A 24,496-nucleotide genomic window follows, 5' to 3' on the forward strand; every position below is an offset into this window, starting at 1 on the left:
AGAATCTGATCATGTTTCCCTACAATGTTATGCTGATATTAATGATCCAGCTGGAGAGAGAAATATTGCTGATGCAGAGAAAGACAGGAGAGTCAATGAAGTGATGATGAAATGATGTTCTTGAGAAGGTGAGAAGGGAGGAGATCCAATGCAAAAGTGAAGAAGTTAAATTAGGAATTCGCTGGTTAATGGTTGGTGTTACCAATATCTTTTGCTCCTTATGGTTTAATAATCCCTGTTCAAAACTTTTATTCCAAGAATAAAAATAAAAGAGAAACATTTGTATTAATTTTTGAAGTTTTATTTTTCAATAATACAAATCTGTTTGGCTGAGAGACAGAGCTCCTGGAGGCAGAGTTTAAGAGGCAAACTTTAAGGCTTTGTTGGTTCTCTTACCAGAGACTCTGTTAAATGTATGCCAGAAAATGGTCTTTCACGTTTCTGCTGTGATGATGTTCTCTGACATGGGCACTGAACAAGCCTACTCAAGAGTTTCAGGATAACTGTCAAGAACTAGAAAAAACACAACTTGGGAAGTATGTTCAGATATTTTTCAAATATCTAAAATGTAATATTTTTAGTTTTATTTGTTGGGCATTTTAAACTGAGGCACAGCATTATGCTATTTTTCTCCGTATATTCTTCACCCTTTTTAGGAACCCGCAACAATAACTCATCTGTATTTGGTATGCCTTCCATACCAACCCGAAAAGAGATTCTTATGCAAGCATGTCGTGTCAGTGGAGTTTCTAAAGATCTTTGAGATCCTCCCCTCTCCTAACTAATTATTCAGTGCCTTGATTTTGCTCCCAAACATTTGTGATGCTGGGCAAATTTGCTCAAGGATGACGTTTAGGAAGGAAAACAGTCGAGGCATAACAGGGAATTGGACAATAAAAGTAGCTCACGCTTATTGAGCACTTACTGTGTGACAGGTCATGTTTTAACCCTTCACATACAATCCTCACAAGACAGTGGGTGGTGACTATTATCACTTCCATTTATAGATGCTTCATTGGGCATAAGTCCTAATAGTTAGTAAGAAACTCTGGGTCTGGAACTCATGCCCTTAACTGATACCCTATAAGGTGCTAGAATAACCCAGAGAGGAGCAGTTGATTTATATATGAACAGAGCTGAGAGAGAAAGTAATTTAGAACAAAAGAAAAATTTTATTGTGGGGCTTGGGAAAGAGTCTTGGCATTGGGCATGTGAGAAGCCCCAGAATGCCACTGGCTACAAAATTATCAGAGTAGAAGTTACATTTTTTGAGAAATATTGTTGTGAAACATAAATTAGATAATTTAAACTATTTTGTAAGTGATGCAAGTCAAATATTGGAATTATTTTTTCACCCTTGTTTGGTGGCTGGAATTGGTTCATTGAATAGAGTGACATGCAAGAATGAGCTGTATGGGCTCGCAGTGCTGATGTGTATTGCACACTGCCTTTGAGGGTCTGCTGGTAAATATCTAAATTAGTTACACAGCCAAAGGACCAATAGGGCAGAGGAGACATAAATAAGAAAACTACAAAAGAAAGCACAGCAGAGAAGAAACCTGAAAAAAATCCAAGAAATCATAAACTTTTGCTCATATTTGGGCCTATATATGTTGCTAGCTACAAGAGATAAGCAAACATTATGCATTTTAAAGGTTTCAGGGTAGAGAAGTCATATATTCAAACTCTGTGGTGAAAATCAGGGACTCTTTCAGTTTATTTCCTTACTTCCTATGATCTGGCACCAGAGTTTCTTTATGGCATTCTTCATCTCCATGTTTCTTAGTGTGTATATCAGAGGGTTGAGCATGGGGGCAATGATAGTATAAAAAAGAGCAAACACTTTGTCTTCTGGTAAAGTAGTTGCTGGTCGAATATAAATAAAGAGTAAAGGAGCAAAAAAAAAGACCACCACAGTGATGTGGGAGCTGCAGGTGGAAAGAGCTTTGTAACGATTCTCTGCAGAGGAGGACCTGACAGTATGTAAGATCACAGTGTAAGATATCAACAAGACCACAAAAGTCACCAGGCCCATCAGGCCCGAATTTGCAACGACCAGGAGACCGATTCTGCTTGTGTCAGTGCAGGCCAGTTTCAGCAAAGGATACACATCGCAGAAGTAGTGATCTATTTCATTGGGGCCACAGTAGGGCAGAAAGATGGCGAGGAGAAACTGACCAAAGGAATGTAGGAATCCCCCAGCACAGGAAGCGGCGATCATGGCATCACAATTCCGCCTGCTCATGATGACAGTGTAGTGCAGCGGCTTGCAAATGGCCACATAGCGGTCATAGGCCATCCCTGTGAGGATGAAGACCTCGATGCCCCCAAAGAAATGCATAGTAAAGAGCTGTGTCATGCAGCCCTTGTAGGAAATGGTCTTCTTTTCTGCCAGCAAGTCAACGATTAACTTTGGGGTCTCAGTGGAGGTGTAGCAAATGTCTGAGAGGGACAGGTAACTCAGGAAGAAATACATAGGCTGGTTACTAAGTTGACTGCAGGTGATAGAAATCATGACAAGCAAATTTCCAATCAAAATTGCAGTGTAACAAAGTAAGAACAGTGAAAAACAGAGAACTTCTATTTCCTTTTTCTGAGAAAGTCCTAAGAGAATAAATTCTGTGATGTTATTCCTATTTTCCATGATCCCAAGCAATTTGCAGCCACCTGAAATTACATAAATTATGAATCCTTATAATATATATTTAAATATAGTTAGTTATGCATACCATTCCTTGGCATGGGGCAGATTATAATGGAAAGGGTCCAAAGGTCGAAGAGAATAGAAATTTAATTTTTGTTTAGGAAGGATTTCCTGCAGGTCTTTTTGTTCTTTTCTTGAAAATATTAATTACTGGTAAACATGTCAGGTACCCGAGATAAAGACTGTCATTGTCAAATGCAGGATATTTATGTAACAATTCTATTAAAATATATTATCAAACACAACTGGATATTATGCCCCAATAGAATGACAGAAATGGTATTTTTGGAGAAACAACAACAAAAATTTAAACATCTCTTTGTGATTCTCACCGTTTATTATTGAGAAAATACACACATAAATGAAACATTGAATGAAAATACAAAAAATGCAAATACACGAAGTATAGCATATGGATAATATTATCTGTGAGAAATGTCCTGCCTTATGTCCTATGTGGAAAAAGGTGATACACAGAAATATCAACAATTATATTTAGAATCATAAGGCATTTATCCACTGCCATAATCAGTTGTATTTCTCTTGTGCTTAATTACAAATATACTTAATTTACAAATAAAGTGTTATATTTAACAGTCAACCAAAAGAATAACAAGGTGAGTATGATCATCTGTGTTTTTCAAAACATTATAATCTCAAATGTATTTGACACTTAGCAAGGCAGTTGAGGATGCTAATAGATTTAGCTTGGATTTTAGAGTCTCATGTGATGCCTTACCCACTTGCATAAATTGGCTTCTTTTGAATTCATGTACACAAATTGTTCACTTCTTCCTAATCAGCCATCCTGAAAATGTGTGCTCTTTTCAGTTTCCATATTACAAGTCTTAGTATCTCAGGCTGGATTTCCTCTCTTTCATTCCCACTATTTTTACTTTCTCCTCCTTGTCACTGTTATAAAGTGATGTAGAATCAACTCTTAATGTCTTTTTGGTGGTAACTATTAAGCCTTAGGACAAATAGCTACCTTTCTGCTGGTAGAATTTCAAGCATCTTTAATAGACTAAGGAAGAACTATTAAGAAACATTCCACTAAATCTTTCAACCATTCCACTAAATGGTATCATATATTCTCTACTTCAACTATATAAAACACTGAACCTCAGTATTTAAAAGATTTTATGTTAATTACTTATAACTTCAGCACCAATATGTTTATAATTTATTTTAAAAACTGTAACACTTCCCTCCTCCTTTTTCCTTTCAATGGAATTACTGTTTAAATTTGTGTACATAATGTAGGGTTTTGAAGAGAGAAAATATAAACGTATCCAATGCATGAAAGTTAACATCAATTGTCACAAAATGACATTTTGGCATCTTTTATACTGTGTAGTATAAAGGTATATTCATATAGTATAAATGTATACTCATAGTGGTCAAATAAGCCATCTTATGCAATTAACAATTGCATTTTAGGCTTTTAAAATTATTCACAATAATTTAAAAGAATTTATTGTTCTACTCTAACGTCTCCTAAAAATAACATTTTTGTGATTTAGTGAAAAGAACTGTAAGTTGAATTTTAATTGCCTTCTAATATTTACTTCACATTAAACTTGCTGCTGAGCTGATCAATTAAGTTTTCCTCACAGTTAGCCTAAAATCCTTCTCGATCCAGCCCACAACAACTTTGTGAGATTTTTTATTAAATAATGGATCAAATCACCTTTGAAAAAGACAATATAAATGTCACTTTGTTAAGAGTGTGTGTTCATACCAAAAGTGGAAAATAAATGGAAAGATGAGAAGTTATCAGGAAAATATACAAGGACATTTTTTAATGCAGATTATTTTATTTTATAAACACTTGGATATTTCAGACAAAACACAAAATTAAAAAAAAAAATTATAGTCACACAAATGTACCCAATCCAGTTTATTAGAAAGCAAGAACGAAAGATATGAAAAAGACCTTTCATTTAGTTTACTTTTTAAAATACCAAATCTATATAGTACATGACTCAGAGACTATAATCTATGTTCCTGAATCACTTGAAAATACTAGATCTCCTACTTTCAAGTATTTCTGTAGAAAGCTAAGAAGATACAACTATATATCTACAGGAATCATTTTGTATTTTCATATTTTTAAAATATACATAATAATATCATCTTATCAGTAAATATCCTTTAAAATACTACACTATTTGGGAAACAAGAAAAAACATTGTCTCCATCATCTAGCTGTACTACTTCTTAACTCAATTATTTTTAATACGCCACATCTCTCATGTATTTCAGTTTAACCATCAGTAAGTTGTGGGAGTTAAACTAGATCATTCAGGGCCTTGTCTGTGCCTGACCTGGCGATGACTGACATCTTAGGAGGATCAGCGGCTGAGGATCGATGGCTGGTTACCTTTCTTACAAACATGTCAGAATGAATCTAACACTACAGCTTCAGATTGTCGTCCCTCTTCCTTCCTTTAAGGTCAGCTGCTCTAATCACACAATGACAGCAAAGTGGCCTTTCTCTCAGAGAGAAGCAGATCCTCTAGGCTCTCTCCCTTCCTTTGGATCCTTTTAGCCTGCTACTTTAAACTCCCTAAACAACGTTCCCTTTATGCAGTCCAGGTACATAGAAATCTCCATGTCTGTAGTTATCTTCCCTGGAATTCCTAACAACTCTCTACAGCAGTGGAGCTGAACATTTTGCCATTCCGTCAGGTCTGTTCAATCCTATCGGAGTCAGTTCAACACCTACTATTTCCAGATAGATTTCACTGACTGCTGCAGCCCACCATGCAACATTTACTCAAATATTCTTTCACTGGCACTTAGAACTAACTACCTTCCTTCATATTGTTTATTTATTTTTGTCAGATTGTGAAATGCTGTAGCTTGTCTCTCTAAGGGAATCTTATCTCAGTGAGAGTTAGGGTCAGTCCCTCATCTTCTCCGTGCCCTGAACATAATGGAAAAACAAAACTAAACAAAATTTTATGCCTTTCACATCTGTGTTGAATGGTGGGTGTCTGATTTTTGGACAAATTATGTGAACTTTCTGAACCTCACTTTTTATCTCTCAAGTAAGGAAAATAAACTCATCACCTGTTGATTTGGGAGAAGTCCAATTAATTAATTAATTAATGTCTACTCTGTGCCAGGTATTGTGTTAGATGAGCAAAAGCCTGAAATCACCAAAGCTTCACTGAAATTCTCATTTAGTAAGATAGTTACCTGGTTCTCCCACAGTAAGATTGTGACTGGATAATTAAATCATGAATTGTGAAGGATTTGGTGAATTAGATGACACTTTCATAAATTAATCAATTAGATGACATGTTGTTTCATCAAGTATTACAATACTAATTCTATTCCTTTCTTCTTTATAGCCCCACACTATATTTTGATCATTTTAAGTAATCAATATGTATTTCCCAAATTAATGACAATTCATTTTCAGTGTTTGAAAGAATGAAATGGAAGTTCATTTTAATTATATATCACTATCATTATAATTGTTTTGTCATGTATTGAAGAGATATAAAAATACAGAATGTTTATAATCAAATTTACTTCAGAATATTAGAGATACAGAGAGAGCCATTTGAAGTGGTCCTGATTTCTACCGTATCCTGTTTGTAAGCAAAAATCATTCAGCGGTCACATAAACCCCATCCCTTAACCTTCCCCCATTTCTTAGTCCATTGGCTGACTGTGGAGACCACACTTCTGAGCATAGTCTCGTTAAAATTCAAGTCACTTTCCTTAACACCCTGGTGGTCTCCTCCCTTGTTGGTCCTCCAGATGTAAAGAAATAAACCTGATTGTGCTTTATTCTCTACCTTTTCACCCACCCTGGAGGGATATTCAGATGAACTTCACTAATTTCCTATTTTAACAGATAGGCTAGGTTGGCTGAATTGTAATAGAAAAAGTAATGTTGAAATACAGAAATAAGAAACACAAGCTTCAAATATGACACATTCAGACAATTTATAGGAAGTAGGAACAGAGTCATTTGACACAGCCTGTGCTCCCTGAGTTTTCCTTGTCAGATTTTCTCTACATCCTTCACTGAAATACAAATCACTAACTTTCTGCTTTCTTTATTTCTCCTGAACTTTCCTCAAGTCAGGAAAAAAAATAACATTTATCGCTCTCATGTTTTTAATCCCTTTATGCAATTGACACACAAAGGGTAAATTATCATATATGGATTGTATAGGTAATATGTCACCACAAGAGATGTTCTATATTACCAGGTAGATGGAGCAATAATTTCAACATTGTATGTAAATTGTGGCTAAATTTTTCCAATAAGCAGTAGTCAAGGAACAAATAATCATTAAATTGATATTTTAATAATATGTTCGAACATTATATTTCTTATTGACCTAAGAACAGTGATTAATTGTGGATTGCTTGAATAAAACAACATGTGCCCAACTCACCAGATATTTGGCTTAAATCTAACGTACATGCAATGATTCAAGACTACCATACTCAGAATCAACCAATAAATTCAATGAATAAACATTAATAAATCTCACTGTGCAAACAATTCCGAGGAATCCCGAAGAGAGAACTGACCTGCTCTCTAAGGTAAGGTGTCCAGCTTTTTCCTACAGCAAATTCAAGACTCTTTTCCCTGTTTTATTTTAATATTCGAAAGAAGGAACTGGTGTCTTCAGCATTTATGTGGGCGACTCTTATTTCTCTCTCCTCAAACAGCACATTTATCACATTCTCTGGGAACAATGAAAACACGGACATGGTTTCTGTCTGATTTACAAACACTTTTACCTGGGAGATGTTTAACCTGCAGAAATTTATTGCGGTATCTCTGTGAGTTTGGTAATTCCCATTGGGGTAATTTGACAAAGGTGGAGCTGACTTTTTTTTTTTTCCTTAAACTTTATTCAAAGACCTAAAAACAATTGTATCGATCAAGTCATATTTTTTCCTATGTGTATATGGAAACTAAGATCAGGTCAGCCTCTATTTTAACATGAAAATAGTTATGGGGAAGCTCTGGTGACCTGGAAGGAAAAGTCATAATACTCACACCTCAGAAATAAAAGAAGCAGAAAGAAAAGAAAATTCACTTGCAGGTAAAAGAAAACATTAACGTTGCCCCAATTTACAGTTTGTGGAGGATGCTGCATACTCCAGCACACATCTCTATTGTCTAATAAAAACTGTTTTAAAAGTTAACACAATCTGTCGTCCTTTCCTTCTCGGTGTCCATGGCTGTTGATTTTTCTGTCAAGAATTCATCCAAGCGATCCCCTTATACATCTTATCCTTGTGATTCAAGATATTTCCACATCCTTTTTGTAATTATTTCTTTTTATTTTATAACTGATTTCTCAGTGAACTCATCTCTGACAGTATTTTCTTCAAGATCCACAGACAGCATTCTTCAAATACATTTATATATAAAACGTGGCATTTTAACAACTTTGAGTGCATAATTCAGTGGCATTAATTACATGTACAATAAAGTGCAACCATCACCACTATAAATTTCCAAAACTTTTTCATCAGCCCAAACAGAAATTCTGTAGCTCTTAGATAGCACTGGTATCCTCTAATTTACTCTGTCTCTATGAATTTGCCTTTTCTAGATTTTGAATATAAGTGGGATCATACAATATTTGTTCTTTTGTGTGTGGCTCATTTCACTTAGCACAATATTTTCAAGGTTGATCCATGTGTCAGTTTCATTCCTTTTGGTGGGTGAAAAGTATTCCATTGTATGTATATGTAACATTTTGTTTATCCATTCTCTGTTGACGGACATTTGGGTTGTTTCCACCTTTTAGCTATTGGGAATAATGCCGCCAAGAACATTAGTATGCAGATTTATTTGAATCCCTGATTTCAATCATTTTAGGTATATAACTAGGGGGCGTATATGGTAATTGTATGTATAGATTTTTGAGAAACCCCCAAACCCTATTCTACAGTGGGCTGTACTGGTTTACATTCCACCAGCACTGTACAAGGGTTCCAAATTCTAGACATCCTGGCTAACGCTTGTTGTTTTCCATTATTATTATTATTGTTATTATTGGCATCCTAGTGAGAGTGAAGTGCTCTCTCATTGTGGTTTTTTGTTTTTTTTTTTTGTGAGGAGATCAGCCCTGAGCTAACATCCGCCAATCCTCCTCTTTTTTTGCTGAGGAAGACGGCCCTGGGCTAACATCGGTGCCTATCTTCCTCCACTTTATATGGGATGCCGCCACAGCATGGCTTACCAAGCAGTGCGTCGGTGCGCGCCCGGGATCCGAACCAGCGAACCCCAGGCCGCCGCAGCGGAGCGTGCGCACTTAACCGCTTGCGCCACCGGGCCGGCCCCTCATTGTGGTTTTGAGCTGCATTTTCCTAATGAATAGTGATGGCGGGCACCGCATCATGTGCTTATTGACCATTTGTGTACCTTCTTTGCAGAAATGTCTATTCTAATCTTTTACCCGCTTTTTAATTTGGTTGTTTGTCTTTTTGTTGTTGAGTTCTAGGAGTTCTTTATATCTTCTGGATATTCATCAGCTGTCAGATATATAATTTACAAATATTTTCAACAATTCTTTAGATTGTCTTTTCACTTTCTTGATAATGTCCTTTGACAAAGAGAAGTTTTGAATTTTTAGGGAGTCCAACTTGGTTGTTTTTGCTGCTCATGTTTTTATTTTATCTAAGAATCCATTGCCAAATTCAAGATCTTCATGATTTACCCCTATGTTTTCTTCTAAGATTTTTACAGTTTTAGCTTTTGTATTTAGGCCATTGATCCACTTTGTGTTCATTGTTGTATAGAGTGTGATGTAAGGATACAACTTCATTCTTTTATATGTGGATATACAGTTGTCCCAGCATCATTGGTTGAAGAGACTAGTCTTTCCCTATTGTATTCATCTGCCACCCTTGTTAAAGATTAATAGGTCATAGATTTATGGAATTATGTCAGGTCTCAAATTTCTACTCCACTGGTCCATATGTCTAACCTTACGTTGTATCACACTCTTTTAATTACTGTGGCTTTGTTGTAAGTTTTGAACTTAAGGTAGGTGAGTCCTCAAACTGATTCTTTTTCAAGATGGTTTTAGTTATTTGGGACCTCTTGTAATTTCGCATGTAATTGAGGATCAATTCGATTATTTCTGGAAAGAAAAAACTGTTGGAATTTGATAGGGATTGCTTTATAACTGTAGATCACTGAGTTGTACTGCCATTGTATAAATCTCAAGTCTTCCAATTCTTGAACAGTGGAATAAATGGGTATCCTTCCATTTATTTAAATATTTCCTAATTTTTTTCAGCAATGTTTTGTAGTTTTAAGTGTAAAAGTCTTTCATCTTCTTGGTGAAATTCATCCCTAGGAATTTTACTTTTTTTCAGATGCTGCTGTAAATGTAATTGCTTTATATTTTTTGAATTGCTTGCCACTGGTGTAGAGAAATACGACTGATTTTTGCGTGTTGATCTTGTACTCTGCTTTGCTGAATGTTTTTATTAGCTATGGTATCTTTCTTGTGGATATTTTGGGATTCTCTATGTATAAGAACATGTCATCATAGAATAAAGAAGTTTTACTTCTTCCTTTTTAATTTGGATGCTTTTTTCCTTCCTTTTTCTAGTCTAATTGTTCTGGTGAGAACCTCCAACACAATGTTGAATGGCATTTGTAAGTGTAGTCATTCTTGTCTTCTTCCTGATTTTAGGTAGTGTGGGGGATCAGAATTGGCCACCTCAAAATATGTCTCTTTGCCTTGATTATTTTCAAGAACAGAAGACTCTGAAAGAAAGTTTGACCCTCCCCCCACTAACTGCCTATAAGAATTTAAGATAGAAGGCCTGTCCCCAAGACAGATCATCACTGTAGATAACTCTGGGTATGGATAGATTGTGAGGGTCCTTGCTAAGTCCATTCTTATCAAAGCTCTGAAAACCAAGTAAAAACAGAAGTTATCCTTTGTAAGAGACACTTACATTCATAAGGAAAGTCTCCATTTGTAAAGGTATCTCCCTCTCTGTACTGGAAAGAAGAGGGGATGACCTTATCTCCAGGAACTCTTAATGCAGAAGGCAAGGAGTTAAATCTGCATGTTAACCTTACTCTCGTTTACTGTGCTTTTCTGGTAATCTCCCATAGCTGACATCCCCCACACCCAACATCCTCCTTTGTCTTTAGCTGAAGACAGTATTTAAGATGAGAACTTCTGCCATTATTGGTGAGTTACCCAGTTTTTCCCGGGTCTCTCTCATGTATACAAGCTACAAAATTTTGTTTGATTTTCTCCTGTTCTTCTTCTTTTTTTTTTTTTAATTTTTTGTTTATTGCAGTAACATTGGTTTATGACATTGTAAAAATTTCAGGTGTACATCATTGTACTTCTATTTCTGCATAGATTACATCATGTTCACCACCAAAATACTAATTATAATGCATCACCACACACATGTACCGAATTCTCCCTGTCACCCTCCTCCCTCCCCCCTTCCCCTCTGGTAACCACCAATCCTATCTCTGTCTCTATGTGTCTCCTGTTCTTCTGTCTCTTGTCAATTTAATTCATAGTGGAGCCAGAAAGGACCCAGGGTGGGTAGAGGATAGGTCTTCCTCCCCTACAGTAGAAAGCTTTAGGTCATTCACCATTGAGTATGATGTTAGCACTGGCCTTTTTATAAGTGCCCTTTATCATATTGCATAACTTCCCTTCTGTATCTAGTTTTTTAGTTTTTTTATTTTTAATGGTGAAATGGTGTTAGATTTTGTCAAATACCTTTTCTGTGACAATTTAGATGATGATGGGGCTTTTTCCTTAGTTCTATTAATGTGGTACATACATTGATTAAGTTTCTTATGTTGAACCAACCCTGAATTTCTGGGATATATCACCTTTCATCTTGGTGTATAATTCTTTTAATTTGCTGTTGAATTTTGTTTCTAGTATTTTATTGAGGATTTTTGCAAAATATTAATAAGGAATAGTGGCCTGTAATTTTCCTTTCTAGTGATTTATTTATCTGACTTTGATATCATAGTAATGTTGGCCTCTTAGGATGAGATAGAAAGTGTCCTCTTCTCTTCTATTTTTTTGAAAGAGTTTCAGAAGAATTCATGGTAGAATTCATGAATGAAAGTATCTGATTCTGGACTTTTCTTTGTTGAGAGATTTTGGGTACTGATTCAATCTCTTTACTTGTTATAAGTATACTCAGATTTTTCTATGTCTTCTTGAGTAAGTTTAGGCAATTGGTGTGTTTACAGGAATTTGTCTGTTTCATCTAGTTTATATAATTTGTAGGTGCACAATTATTAATTTTATTCTCTTTTAATCCTTTTTATTGCTGTAGGGTGTTGGTAGTGTAGCCTTATTTCATTTCTGATTTTAGTTATTTGTGTCTACACTTTGTCAGTCTACCTAAGATTTGTGAAATTTTTTCATCTTTTCAAAGGATCAACTTTTGGTTTCAATTTCTGTTGCTTTCTAGTCTTTATTTAATTTTTCTTCTTCTAATCCTCATTTGTTTCCTTCCCATAGCTTTGAGTTTAGCCTGATCTCTTTATTTTCTTGGTTATGCAAGGTGTAAACTTAGGTTATTGATTTGAGAGCTTTTTAACTTGTTAATGTAAACTTTTACAGCTATACCTTTCCCTCTGAGCACTGCCTTTATTGCATCCCATAAGTTTTACATTGTGCTATTTTCATTTGTCTCTAAGAATTTTCTGATTTCTCTTGTAATTTCTTTTAGGCCCTTTGATTGTTTAAGAATGACCTGTTTAATTTCAACTTATTTGTAAATTTTCCAATTTTCCTTCTGTTAGTGATTTCTAGCCTTATTTAGTGGTGGTTGGAGAAGATACTTTGTCTGATTTTAATCTTTTTAAGTTTATGGAGACTTGTTTTGTGGCCTAATATATGGTCTATCCTAGATAATGTTTCTTGTGCACTGGGTAAGAATGTATATTCTGTTTCTGTTGGGTGAAATGTTTATATATGTCTATTAGGTCTAGTTATTTTAAGTGTTGTTTAAGAACCTTTATTTCATTATTGATTTTCTGTCAAGATATTTTGTTAATTATTAAGAGTGATGTATTGAATTCTCAAGATATTATTGTAGAACTAATTGCGTCTCTCTTCAATTATGTCAATTTTTCTTTCATATACTTTGAATCTGTTAAAAGACAGCAGAACCAAAATGGAGTCACTTATGCTAAGCCCTACATCAACAAACCAAGATTTAAGTTAATTATAGTTTTGGCTCTCCCAAAAATGGAATCTTATACCAGTCAATCAGGAATCATCTGATCAGCACTAGTTAGGTAATCTGCATGATAGATCTCTGCCATCCCCTAAAGGAAAGTAACCTTGCAACAACCAATCTGCTTTTATGCCTAATATAACTTCCTTGTTCCTGCTCCCTCTGCAAGTAAAAGTCTTTCATTTTCTACAGTTCCTCAGAGCTCTTTTCTGTCTGCTGGATTGGATGTTGCCCAATTCATGAACCACTGAATAAAGTCAATAAGATCTTTAAAATTTGCACCATTGAATATTTTAGCAGGGCTTTGTTACTTGATGCATATATATATATTTATAATTATTATACTTTCTTGACAAACTGACCATTGTATCAATGTATAATGTGATTCTTTGCCTCTTGTGGCCATTTTTGACTTGAAGTCTATTTTGTCTGATATTAGTACATCCACATCTGCTCTCTTTTGCTTACAGTCTGCACAGTATACATTTTTCCCTCATTTCACTTTCAACCTATATGTTTCTGGGGATCTAAAGTGAGTCTCTTGTGGACAGCATATAGTTATCTTCAAGTCTTTGCAGACTGGCTAAGTGCTGGGACAGTCTTTCAACTTTCAGCCAGGCTTATACTGAGCCCAGGGATCTGGCCAAGTTGAAAGGCTAGGGTCTTCTCAAGTTCTTTCTGAGCATGCTTCTTGCCCTGAACATGACCACATCTTCCTCATTCCCCCATATACAGAGGTAATTTGAATGTCCTAATTTCCCAAATAAACTCTACTCTGCTTTTTGTTTTGGACCTTAGGTATCAGTGGGTGATTATACATCTTGCAGTGTTTTCAAGCAATGCTCATTGTTCTTCCCACCTGAGATTTCTGCACTACATGGAACAGAGATGCGCACTTTGCATCAATCTTCCATGTAGCCTCCAGACAGGTTAGAATAGGCATACAGAATAATTTGCAAATATGATTGTTTCTGTTCCCCTCAGAACTAGAGTTCAGAATCCCACACTGGGAATGCAGGCTACCATTTCAAGACTACAACCCCACCAGGGAGGGATCAGCCAAGGGCAAGTAAAAATGCAATAAAACTTTCCTACCGTTTTTAAGTTATCTTTTTTGTTTTGTTTTGTTTAGCGTTACCTTGGTTGCTGTACATCTTTGGCTGCTTTCCAGTTTTCTGACAAAGTTTATTCTGATAGTATTTCCTATTTCTTTGATGATTCTGTGTGTGGGAGGGAGAGAGCTTGGAGTGCCTACTCTGCCATTTTAATACATCAAGACATGCACAAGAAGAAATAGAAAACTTGATTTGAGATATTTATTTCATTTTCATGAATAAACCTGATAATTAGCTTCTCTCTATACTTTACCCTACAATAAGAAGGGTGAGTGGGATTTTGTTAAGCCCTAAGGCCTGAAAGTGCTAAAAATAATTTCTATAAAAGTGTTCAGTTTTCCAGAATATAGGAAAGGAATGAAATCTGTATATCTCATTCTAAGTATTAAATCTTAAAGAAAATGTTTAAAAAATGTGATTAATTTCTCTTATGAGCAGACATGAAAAAATCTGAAATGAAATTTTATCGATTGAATTCACTAAGCCTTTACAAATAGCATATCTAAGAATAGGTGTATAAAAAAGTATCAGAAAGTTTTTCGTTTTATTTCACATATGTGTTACATTGGTCTAGCATGATAAGAAATGCCCTGGCAAAAATAAAGACAGAAGGTTGGGCCAGCCTGGTGGCACAATGGTTAAATGTGCGCGCTTCGCTTCGGCGACCTGGGGCTGGCAGGTTCAGATCCTGGGTGTGCATCGATGCACCGCTTGGCAAACCATGCCGTGGCGTCATCCCATATAATGCAGAGGAAGATGGGCACAGACATTAGCTCAGGGCCAATCTTCCTAAGCAAAAAAGAGGAAGATTGGCATCAGATGTTAGCTCAGGGCTGATCTTCCTTACACACACAAAAATAATAATAAAGACAAAAGAATAAATCTGAGGAATATGACTTGAAAAAATGACAAAATTATTTACAATATATGTTTACTATCTTTCTAATATGAATAGGATATCTTTTATAAATATCGGAATTGGTAATATTTTCTTTATGTTTTTTTTTTCTTGATACATCAGGCTAGGCATTTATCAATTGTGTTGATCTATCCAAAGAACCAAATTTGATTTCACTGATTTCTTTTTCTCTTATTTTTTCTTCAGCTTCTTTATTGAGTCCAATCAACTCTTTTTTGGTATAATGCCTTTTTTCTATTTATATTTTATTTTTTTGAAATTTTTATTCAAGGCATATTTTTAATATTTCCAGATTATTCTTTAAGGATATTTAGCTCAATTTAAAATGTTACGGTATAGTTTCCTTTTGCTTATTTTGTGTTATATTATTTTGGGGAAATTTTTATTGTTTGAAATGTTTTGACTCTTATTTTATGTCCCCCAGCCACTTTACAGTAGCATTGTATGGATACAGACATTTTTATTAACTTTATGGCCTAAGTTGAGGGTTTTGTGTGGTTTACAAGATTTCTAGTTTAAGATTGCTTTATTGCTTTCTTCTGACAGTATAGTGAAATGAAGTGTGTGTGTTTATGTTTATAAATGTACACACGTATATATGTATACACTCATACATAAATATATGTGGTATATATCTATATCTGTCTATAAATCTCGCTAAATACAAAATTTGTGGTTGTTAGGAGGTTTTCTTTGACGGGGGAAGATTGGCCCTGACGTAACATCTGTTGCCAATCTTCCTCTTTTTTTTTTTTAATCTCCCCAAAGCCTCAGTACATAGTTGTATATCCTAGTTGTATGTCCTTCTGGTTCTTCTATGTGGGACGCCACCTCAGCATGGCTTGTTGAGAGGTGAGTAGGTCCGCGTCTAGGATCTGAACTGGCAAACCCAGGGCCGCCAAAGTGGAACGCGTGAACTTAACCGCCACGCCACCGGGCTGGCCCCAAGGAGGCTTTGATGTATTGTGTGGGTGTTTCTTCTACCTTGTTTTTAGAGGATCCTTAATTTACTCACAGCACTTCCTCTTGTTTTCATCATTACAACTCTAAAGGGTACTGTCCTCTTTTTCCTTCCCTCCTTTCCTTTAGAATATTTTTCCCTGAGTTTTTCACCTCAAATTCTATATAATTGCTAGGCATTTCCCTGTAGCCAACATCGTTTTCTATCAGGCTTTGGACTTGTTTTCAATTATTGGTTATGTAAGAGGAATTTTATTATTTTACCTGTTTTATTTCACTAATAGGATCTCCACTTCCCTTTTTTTTTCTAAATTTTTTCTTCAGACTTCTTCACTGAATACACATAGAATTATGGTAATTTGAGGGCTGGAAATATTTTTTTTTCACTTTTGAGAAATATTTCTCTACTTACAGGCATCTTCCACTTCATAGGATTATCGTCCTCACAGTGATGGAAAATGTGTGTGAAATTTATTTGCTTTCTCTGGTCTGAATGGTTTTTGGGAGGATGGGTGGGTAAAGATTAAATTTTAGGTGTTGTTATTATCTTAAGGCCTTTTCTCTAAGCCTTTGGAGTGGAATGTTTTACTTATTTTCATTTTATGATATCAATATGCAATTCCATAAAATTTCTTCTGACAATTGCCTTAAATATATCTCATATAGTAATTTTGCTCTTGTGGTCTATATTATTCCTTTGTTATTTTCTAATGGCATGCTTTTATATTTTCAAATGAAATGCCTCATTCGTTGATATACATTCTTATTAATTTATATTTATATTTATTAGTATTCAGGGAATGTTATTTACATTTTTATCATTTTTGTCAGATTTATTGTGGTTTGACTCATGGGTTAAAATATAATCAGTTTTGGAGGTGGTCCCAGTGGTTTAGTGGTTGGGTTCATGCACTCTGCATTGGTGGCCCAGGGTTCACAGGTTCAGATCCCAGGTGCGGACTTACACATCACTCATCAAGCCATGCTGTGGTGGTGTCCCACATGCAAAATAAAGGAAGATTGGCAGCAGATGTTAGCTCAAGGACAATCTTCCTCACTAAGAAAAAAACAAAAACAAATAGCTGTGTGTGTATATATATATATATATATATATATATATATATACACACACACATATATATATATATATATATGGTCAGTTTTTATTACTTCTCATGTGCAATTGAAAAAAATAATATTTCCTATTACTAAAGTTCTGTGATATATACATGATTGTGTTATTTGGGATTATAGCCTTAGTTACTAAATTTTTTTTTATTTTTCATTCATCTTGAATTGAGAGTGTCTTTATTTCTCCTCTCTTCTCCTATAGTTTCTGGTTTTTTGACCTTGTTTGTCATTGGGTATATAAATATTAATAACTGCTATAACTTCATTGTGCACTCTAGCTTTTTGTAGTACAGTGTTTGTTTCTTGAAATACATTTAAAGCTTTATGGTCTGCATTTTCCTTTGCCACATCATAATTTTGGCATCTTTCTTTGTATTTGCTGTTGTCTAATATCTTTATCAAATTTTTAATATGTATATACACTTTTTTTTTTTAGTTTTAACATGCATACAGAAAAGTGCATGAAGAGCACCACAAGTTCGTACAAAATAAGCACAACTCTGTAACCAGCATAAAGATTAAGAAACAAGACTTTAACAAACTTCAGAGACACACTTGATCATTTTCATTTACCAACCTTTTCTCATTCAAATAAAATAACTAAATTTATAACATCAATATTTTATCTGTTTTTAACCTCTAGAAATAACTATACAAAATACATCTCTTGTATCCAATTTCTTTTGATCAGCATTATATTTATAACATTTATTCATCTTATTTGCAAATTTCTTTGAATATACCCCAAATTTAATACAGAAAAATGTTGATGGCTTTCTAAGTCTTTTTGTTTTTGTTTTGACTTTTAAGGTATTATGAATAGTGGCGTTATGAAGAATCTTGCTATATTGTTTGGTGAACATAAATGTTTTTGTGGGGTATAGACCTGGGTAAATTCCTGGGTAGTAAGTTATGCACGTGTTCACCTACTTTAAATATTGAGAAACTATATACAAAGCAAAATCTCTCTAAAGAAAGTTCATGCAGCTGTACTAATACAAGACACAGTAGGTTTTAAGCAGAATAAAGTTACTAAAGATAAAGAGGATTATCTCATAATGATATAGAGCTCTACCTACTAGATGAGATTACGATTCAAATATCCATGCACTTGGTAACAAATCTACAAAATAGGTAAAGAAAAAATCCAGACCTATAAGAAAAAATAGACAAGTCATTCATCATTGGGGAGACTGGAACATACTTCTCCAATTGATGAATAAACAAGCAATACAATGTCTAAGGATATAGAAGTTCTAAATGATATAATTAACGTATATGACCTAGTTACCTTTTACAGAATATAACTCCCAACAAAAACAGCATACAGACGTTTTTCAGTGCACATAGAAAATTTACCACAATATATCATTTTCTGTTTCATAAAGCAGAAAGATTAAAGGACTCAAACAAAAGGACAACAAAGATTAAAGGACTCAAATCATTCAGAATATGTCCTGTGACACTAAAATTAATTTAGAAATCACTAACTATTCTTTAATTTTACCTTTACCGAATCTCTTTGTTTATGAATTTCTCCTGTATATAGCACAGTATTGAATTTAACTTTACCATTAAATCTATTAATATAATCAATATGTTCTGTTTCAGTTATGTCATATATATGATATTTTACATAACATGCATGTATGCATATGTATATGGATATGTGATATTCATGTGTGTATACAACTAGATAAATGGCTTTTCACCATTTAGTTTGTTTTGTTTGATCTTTGCTTTTAGGAACGTTTGCATTTTTGTAACGATTTTTATCTTTATAATCATATCTGTATGTATTATTAGTCTCCTTTTTATTTGTGCATTTACTTATTATAAATGAATTGAAATGAACTGTTAATGCTCTTTATTCCCCAAACTGTGGGGTTGTGTAAGTGACCAAGAGCCAACATATTACTCCTAGTTTAAAATTAATAAATTGGAAAACAAGATAAAAATAAAAAGTGAGTTGATGCTTAATTGGGGTCAAGTAATTTATCATCTCTGCAAATGTGTTCTCTTATCCCTGAAAGAAAGGGAGTAGAATAAACGATCTTCAAGTTGTATTCACACTATGAACATGTTTTCTATTTGTTTCTCTGTTACACTCTTTAAAGCAATTAATACACAGAGAGTTTAGTGTTGATTTAAATTATGCTAGCACTCTGTCATCTAGTGTTAGTCTTTTGTATCACTTGTAAGGGAAAGACAAATTCATATTCTCTGTTACTACTTTGCAGAGCAATTTTGTACTACTGGACCTTATGAAAAAAATTCTACCAATTCTTATGGAATTTGGTTGAGAATGGAACCGCAAATAGATGAGAGCCAAATTGGCAATGTTGGTTTAAAGTAAAACCAACATTTCTTTCTCATTATGTCAAACTAAAATAAACTTAAGAAAAAAAATATTGCTTTGTGTAATAAGAAATAATATTTAACTGAAATTTAAGAGATCCATTATCAGCTCTATCTTAATTCTTTAACCTTCTCTGAAATATGTGCCAGACTGGAGACCCAGCTTATATCAGAGAAAGATGAAGAAAATTGCCTATAATCACATTAATTGGGAGTTATCCTAGACACAGAGTGCTAGTCATAGGCATACACTTTGTACTTTTTTCATTCTCAAAGGCATCTATATATCCATATCTATATCTATCTATATGGATATACATCTATCTCTAACTATATATCTATATATCATACTAGATTTGGGAGGCTATTTTGAGTTGAATTTCTTATTTCTTACTGTATACTGTACTTATATATGCTTGCATGAATTGTCTCCTCATTTACAGGCAAGAATTAACAAATCTGTCATTGAACCAAATCCTTATTGGTTAGGAAGGTTAAAGTATGCTGCTTAATTACTGTAATCATTACTCTTATGGAATGAGTAGTTAAACCAACCCAGTAGGTATGTATAAGTTCTGGGATTTGAGAAGCATAAAAATAATTTATAATCAATGGAGTATTTTGAGAACATGAAAAATGAAATGATCTTAGTTATAGCTCCACACCAACGTGAGGATAAGTCACAGCATATGGGAAATGCAGAGAGACGTGGAGTTTTATTGTTTTGTCTGCTTCTTCCTCAAGAACCACCCCCTTCCTTTTACTCACAATAAAGGCTATATCTTTATAGAGTCTTCTTATATCCTATTAGTGAAATTGAGCAACCCAGGGATACTAAGAGTCATTCATACTATTCTATTTTTGGACAATATGAAGAGAAAGTCCTTTTTTTTGGTTCTGAAATTTGTTTTCCTGTGTTTTTTAAATTAATGGAATTAATTCACTCTCTTGAAGACACAAAAAAACAAGGCCAGACCTTTTTTACATTTTAGCCTTGAAATATGTGAAGACATTGGTCAGCATTCCCTTTAGTTTTCCTTCTATAACTCAGGCATCTTCAGGGGCTTGATTAGTTTATTAAATGTTTTAGTTCCGATATACACGTCTCACTGTTAATTACTTGATGTCGCGGGGTACCTGTATAATTATTAATAGTTATTAGAAACCATTTTTTTACCTGTAATGAGATGCTGTCAAGAACATAATGTTCCTGTCCAAACTAAAATGAAAACAGGAGTTGCCTCTTTCTGTCTACATAATCCATTAATGCAACCAAATTGAATGCCATGATTATAATATTAGAACTGAATCAATTTCATTCACAATACCTACGGCCTTTTACAACCACAACCTCTTCATTATTCCATCCTTGTCCTGTTGGCATTGAACCCTATTACAGGGTTGAACAACGCACGCTGATTCCAATTGCGTTCTTTACACAATTTGGCTCCTCTGATCTTCCAACCTTACCTGCTACCTGCATTGATGCAGGTAGCAGTACCTGCATAAATCCTACTTCTAATTGATAGGAACATGAACATCCAAATTCTACCTTGACTCAGACTATCTTCTCTGCTTAAAAAGTCTTTTGTTTTTCTTTCTTGTCCCTGCAATCCTATCTGAACGCTATAGCTCAGCCGAAAGTTCAAAATTCTATTATGATTTTGTCAATCAGGAAAAATCTTTGACGTTATTCAATTATTTCAACTTCTGTAGAGTACTCCTGATGTGCTCGACAAAACCTTGAAGTAAAATACTAAACAAAACAACAAAAACTTTGAGCATAGTAACAATGCAGAAAAGTACAGTATCTTTTAAAGTAAATTATTGTTTTTCCCTCTATATAAGTACCTTATAATAATCACATTATTAGAAGCCACAATTGGGAAGGAGGCTAGGTCCATGTATTGCTACTCCGAGGACATCTGCCTACTGATCTGGAAATAACTTTGGACCTTGCATAATCAAGAAATATTTCTATTGCATGGGTTGACAAATTATGACCCACAAACCATTTCTGGTCCACTGTCTTTTTACAAATAAAATTTTATTTGAACAAAGCCAAGCCTATTGATTTATGTATTGCTTATGGCTGTATCCATGCTACAACATGCAGAACTGAGTAGTTGGGATTGAGACAATATGACCCACAAAGCCTAAAATACTTACTTAATGGTTCTTTACAGAAAATGGTTAGGGACACCTGTTCTATTAAATCGAGTCACTGAGATTGAGATGTTTGTGTGTTAAGATATGGCAGCTTCTTAGATAATCAATGTATGTTCCTTCCTATAAATATAGATTATAACCTAAAAAGTAGAGTACCAACGTTTTTTTTTCAGTTTCAATAATAAATGTAAGAATTGAACAGCATTGTGCTCATATTTGGAAGAGCAATGCAAACTGTATTATCTTAAGAAAACTAAAGGTGTTCATAGAAAATGAAGCTCACATTACAGTGTTAAATGAAAGTAAGGATAATAAACAATATAACTATAATATCATACTTAGTGTATAAGTTTTATATCTAGGTACACACTGATAAATATATATCCATATAGAGAGGGAAACCAGAAATACAACAAAGAATAAAAGTGATTGTCTCTGGATTGTTGCCAAATAGCTGATTTTTCTTTTGTACTTTTCTGTATTTTATGGGTATTTATAGACAAAAAATTGTCTGGTTCAACATTTTTAAAAGGTCAATGGATTACAGATCATGGTGAAAATGTTCCCAAATCTCTAGAGGAAATTATATACAAACAAAATATCACATGGGGAATTACTTCATCTAATTGCTGGATTGTGGCCTCCAATGCAAGATTTCAGTGATATTCTCCAGGGTTAACATCCCTAAGGTCCTGGTGGCATATATGTGTGATGCAGTTGGGTGTTAGGATTTAGCTTTTTGATGTCCTTTTCTCTTTGTCGTTTCTGAGTTTATTTTTGACAGATTAGAGGAAAAAGTCATTTCTCTGGAATAGTCATTGCAATATACTGTAAACTCCTGTTACTACTTTTTCAGATTTGTTACAATATTAAAAAAAAAAAAAAAGCTGAATTCTCAGCAGGACCTTGCCTGGAGTCCATTAATCTTAACAAAGAAGCTTCACTAAATGAATAAGTCGAATTCTTCTGCACTCAGGTGAGCTGATTCAGTTATTTTATTTAGCTTTAAAAGGAATATAATGTGCTCCAATAATATTTGCAGGAGGCAAACACCTATGTAAATCTAACTGCCATGATACCTACGTACTTCAGCCAACTAGAAGTATCTGATTCCTTATCTTTCAGCACATTATTATTATTCACTAACCTACATCACTAGGAAACATTTTCAGTTTTTCTTGATCACAATATTCTTATCTTTCTTTTTATACACACAAACTTTAATTTTAACAACAAACAAGAATTATATGTTGCAATGTGTCATTTGTAATTATATGCATTATTCCCCAGATTAATACTCATTAGAAAAAAAATTGAGGTTGAAGTCCATATTTTACAATTTTGTGGTTTCTCAAATTCCTCTTATACTGCTGACTACACCGTGGATATGCAGTGAGAAAGTCATGGTGGATGTCACTGGAAGGGAGAGAAAGAGTGTGCACAGCACCTGGCTCTCGCAGTCAGTTCAACGTAGTTAACACTTCCTGGGGGTAAAGGGGGGACTGGGAACTTTTCCCCAAGTCTGTTGGCACAAATACGGGGTGCAGGAGGTGGAGTGAAAACCTACATGTGTGGAAAAGATGTGTGGGTAAGAGTGAGCTGAATATATATCAAACTTTTATTTTTCTTTGGTGGCTATACATTCCCTTTCAATCCGGGGCTGCTCAGACTTTGTTACAACAGCCGTAGGAGACAAGTACAGATCTTGGAAAGAATATGTTCTCTTATGGAATTTGCACTCAATGAGTTTTACGTTAAAGTGAAAAATACTTTCAGGAAATAATAATAAATGTGGTGGAAGATTAAATCACAAGTATTAAACCAAAGGAATCTAAAGGAGTGATTGACAAAGAAAAAGAGCCAGGATATGTGAACGATGTCTTTATATAAATGCAGGAAACGTGTAAGTGCTGTATACGGTCTTGGAGGATAAAGTCATAACAACTGAGTGAAAACTATAGCACGTTTAATTTCAGCTCCTAATAAGACATAAAATTTTTCCAGAATTCTATGTGAGAGGGCCTGCCCTTTGTGCCTCACGCCATTCTAGTTTTCAGGAAGCAGTCAGGAAGCGGCTTTGAGAATAATTGATTGTAATGCAGAAAAAGACAGTTTAGGCATTTTGGAGGAACACAGGATATTTTTGAAAAAGAATTCAGCGCATTTACCCCCCAATATCCCTATTTTATGCTAATTCAGGAAGCTTAAAGTCCCATGGGGTTTCGCTATAGCTACTTGTTTTGCAAGACTCAAGATGTGTCTCAGTGCATTGTGAGTTTACAGCGTGGTGCTGATTTTATAGGCAGGTCTAACTTCTTTAGTATTATTATAAGCTTTTACCCCAATATATGTATATTATACACCTAGAGTTCACTAATTTGGATACTCATATGTTCATTTATTCGATAAGTGTTATTGAGTACTTACTGTGTTCTAGTGCCCCATCTTTGCTTTGATCAATTTTATTTTACTGTGAGACAGACCATGTTAAAAAGGTAAATGGTAAAATATAAATACAATCCATATTATGTGACAGATGTGAATGAAATTCCTATTTTTGAGGTCTTATAGTCATTGATAAGGGCATATTTAAGATCATGACCATGGTCAATGAAGAAGGAGTCAAGTGGAGGTAAAATTATTGGAAGATCAAGAAATTAAGAAAACAGGGCTTTGGAAGGATTATCTTTATGTCTATTGAAACCAATTCAATGAAAGAAAATCTCTAACCAAATAAAAACCACACTGTAATATCTCAGGAAGCAGTGGTCCATTTTTGGAGGTTTTGAGGTAAACTAAAGTGACCAACTGATGATAATATTGTAGAAAGATCTCCAGTATAATAAAAATAGTCTGGGCATATTATACTTAAGTTTATTTCTACCACAAATCTCTCTAAAT

At 34.4% G+C, this 24,496-nt stretch overlaps 1 protein-coding gene across 1 annotated transcript; it reads right to left on the reverse strand.

The window, feature by feature from the left end:
• Positions 1-1,711: 1,711 nt before the first annotated feature.
• Positions 1,712-2,644, reverse strand: LOC131395718 (olfactory receptor 4P4-like). Its single transcript, XM_058527559.1, has one exon. It carries the CDS (start codon positions 2,642-2,644, stop codon positions 1,712-1,714), a length of 933 nt encoding a protein of 310 aa, XP_058383542.1.
• Positions 2,645-24,496: the final 21,852 nt, after the last annotated feature.

Source organism: Diceros bicornis, chromosome 31 (genome assembly GCF_020826845.1).
Source record: "Diceros bicornis minor isolate mBicDic1 chromosome 31, mDicBic1.mat.cur, whole genome shotgun sequence".
In the NCBI taxonomy this organism is placed as follows: domain Eukaryota; kingdom Metazoa; phylum Chordata; class Mammalia; order Perissodactyla; family Rhinocerotidae; genus Diceros; species Diceros bicornis.

Bases quoted from the DNA above. Each gene is read 5' to 3' on its own strand.
- LOC131395718 (XM_058527559.1), bottom strand. From the start codon at position 2,644: ATGGAAAATAGGAATAACATCACAGAATTTATTCTCTTAGGACTTTCT.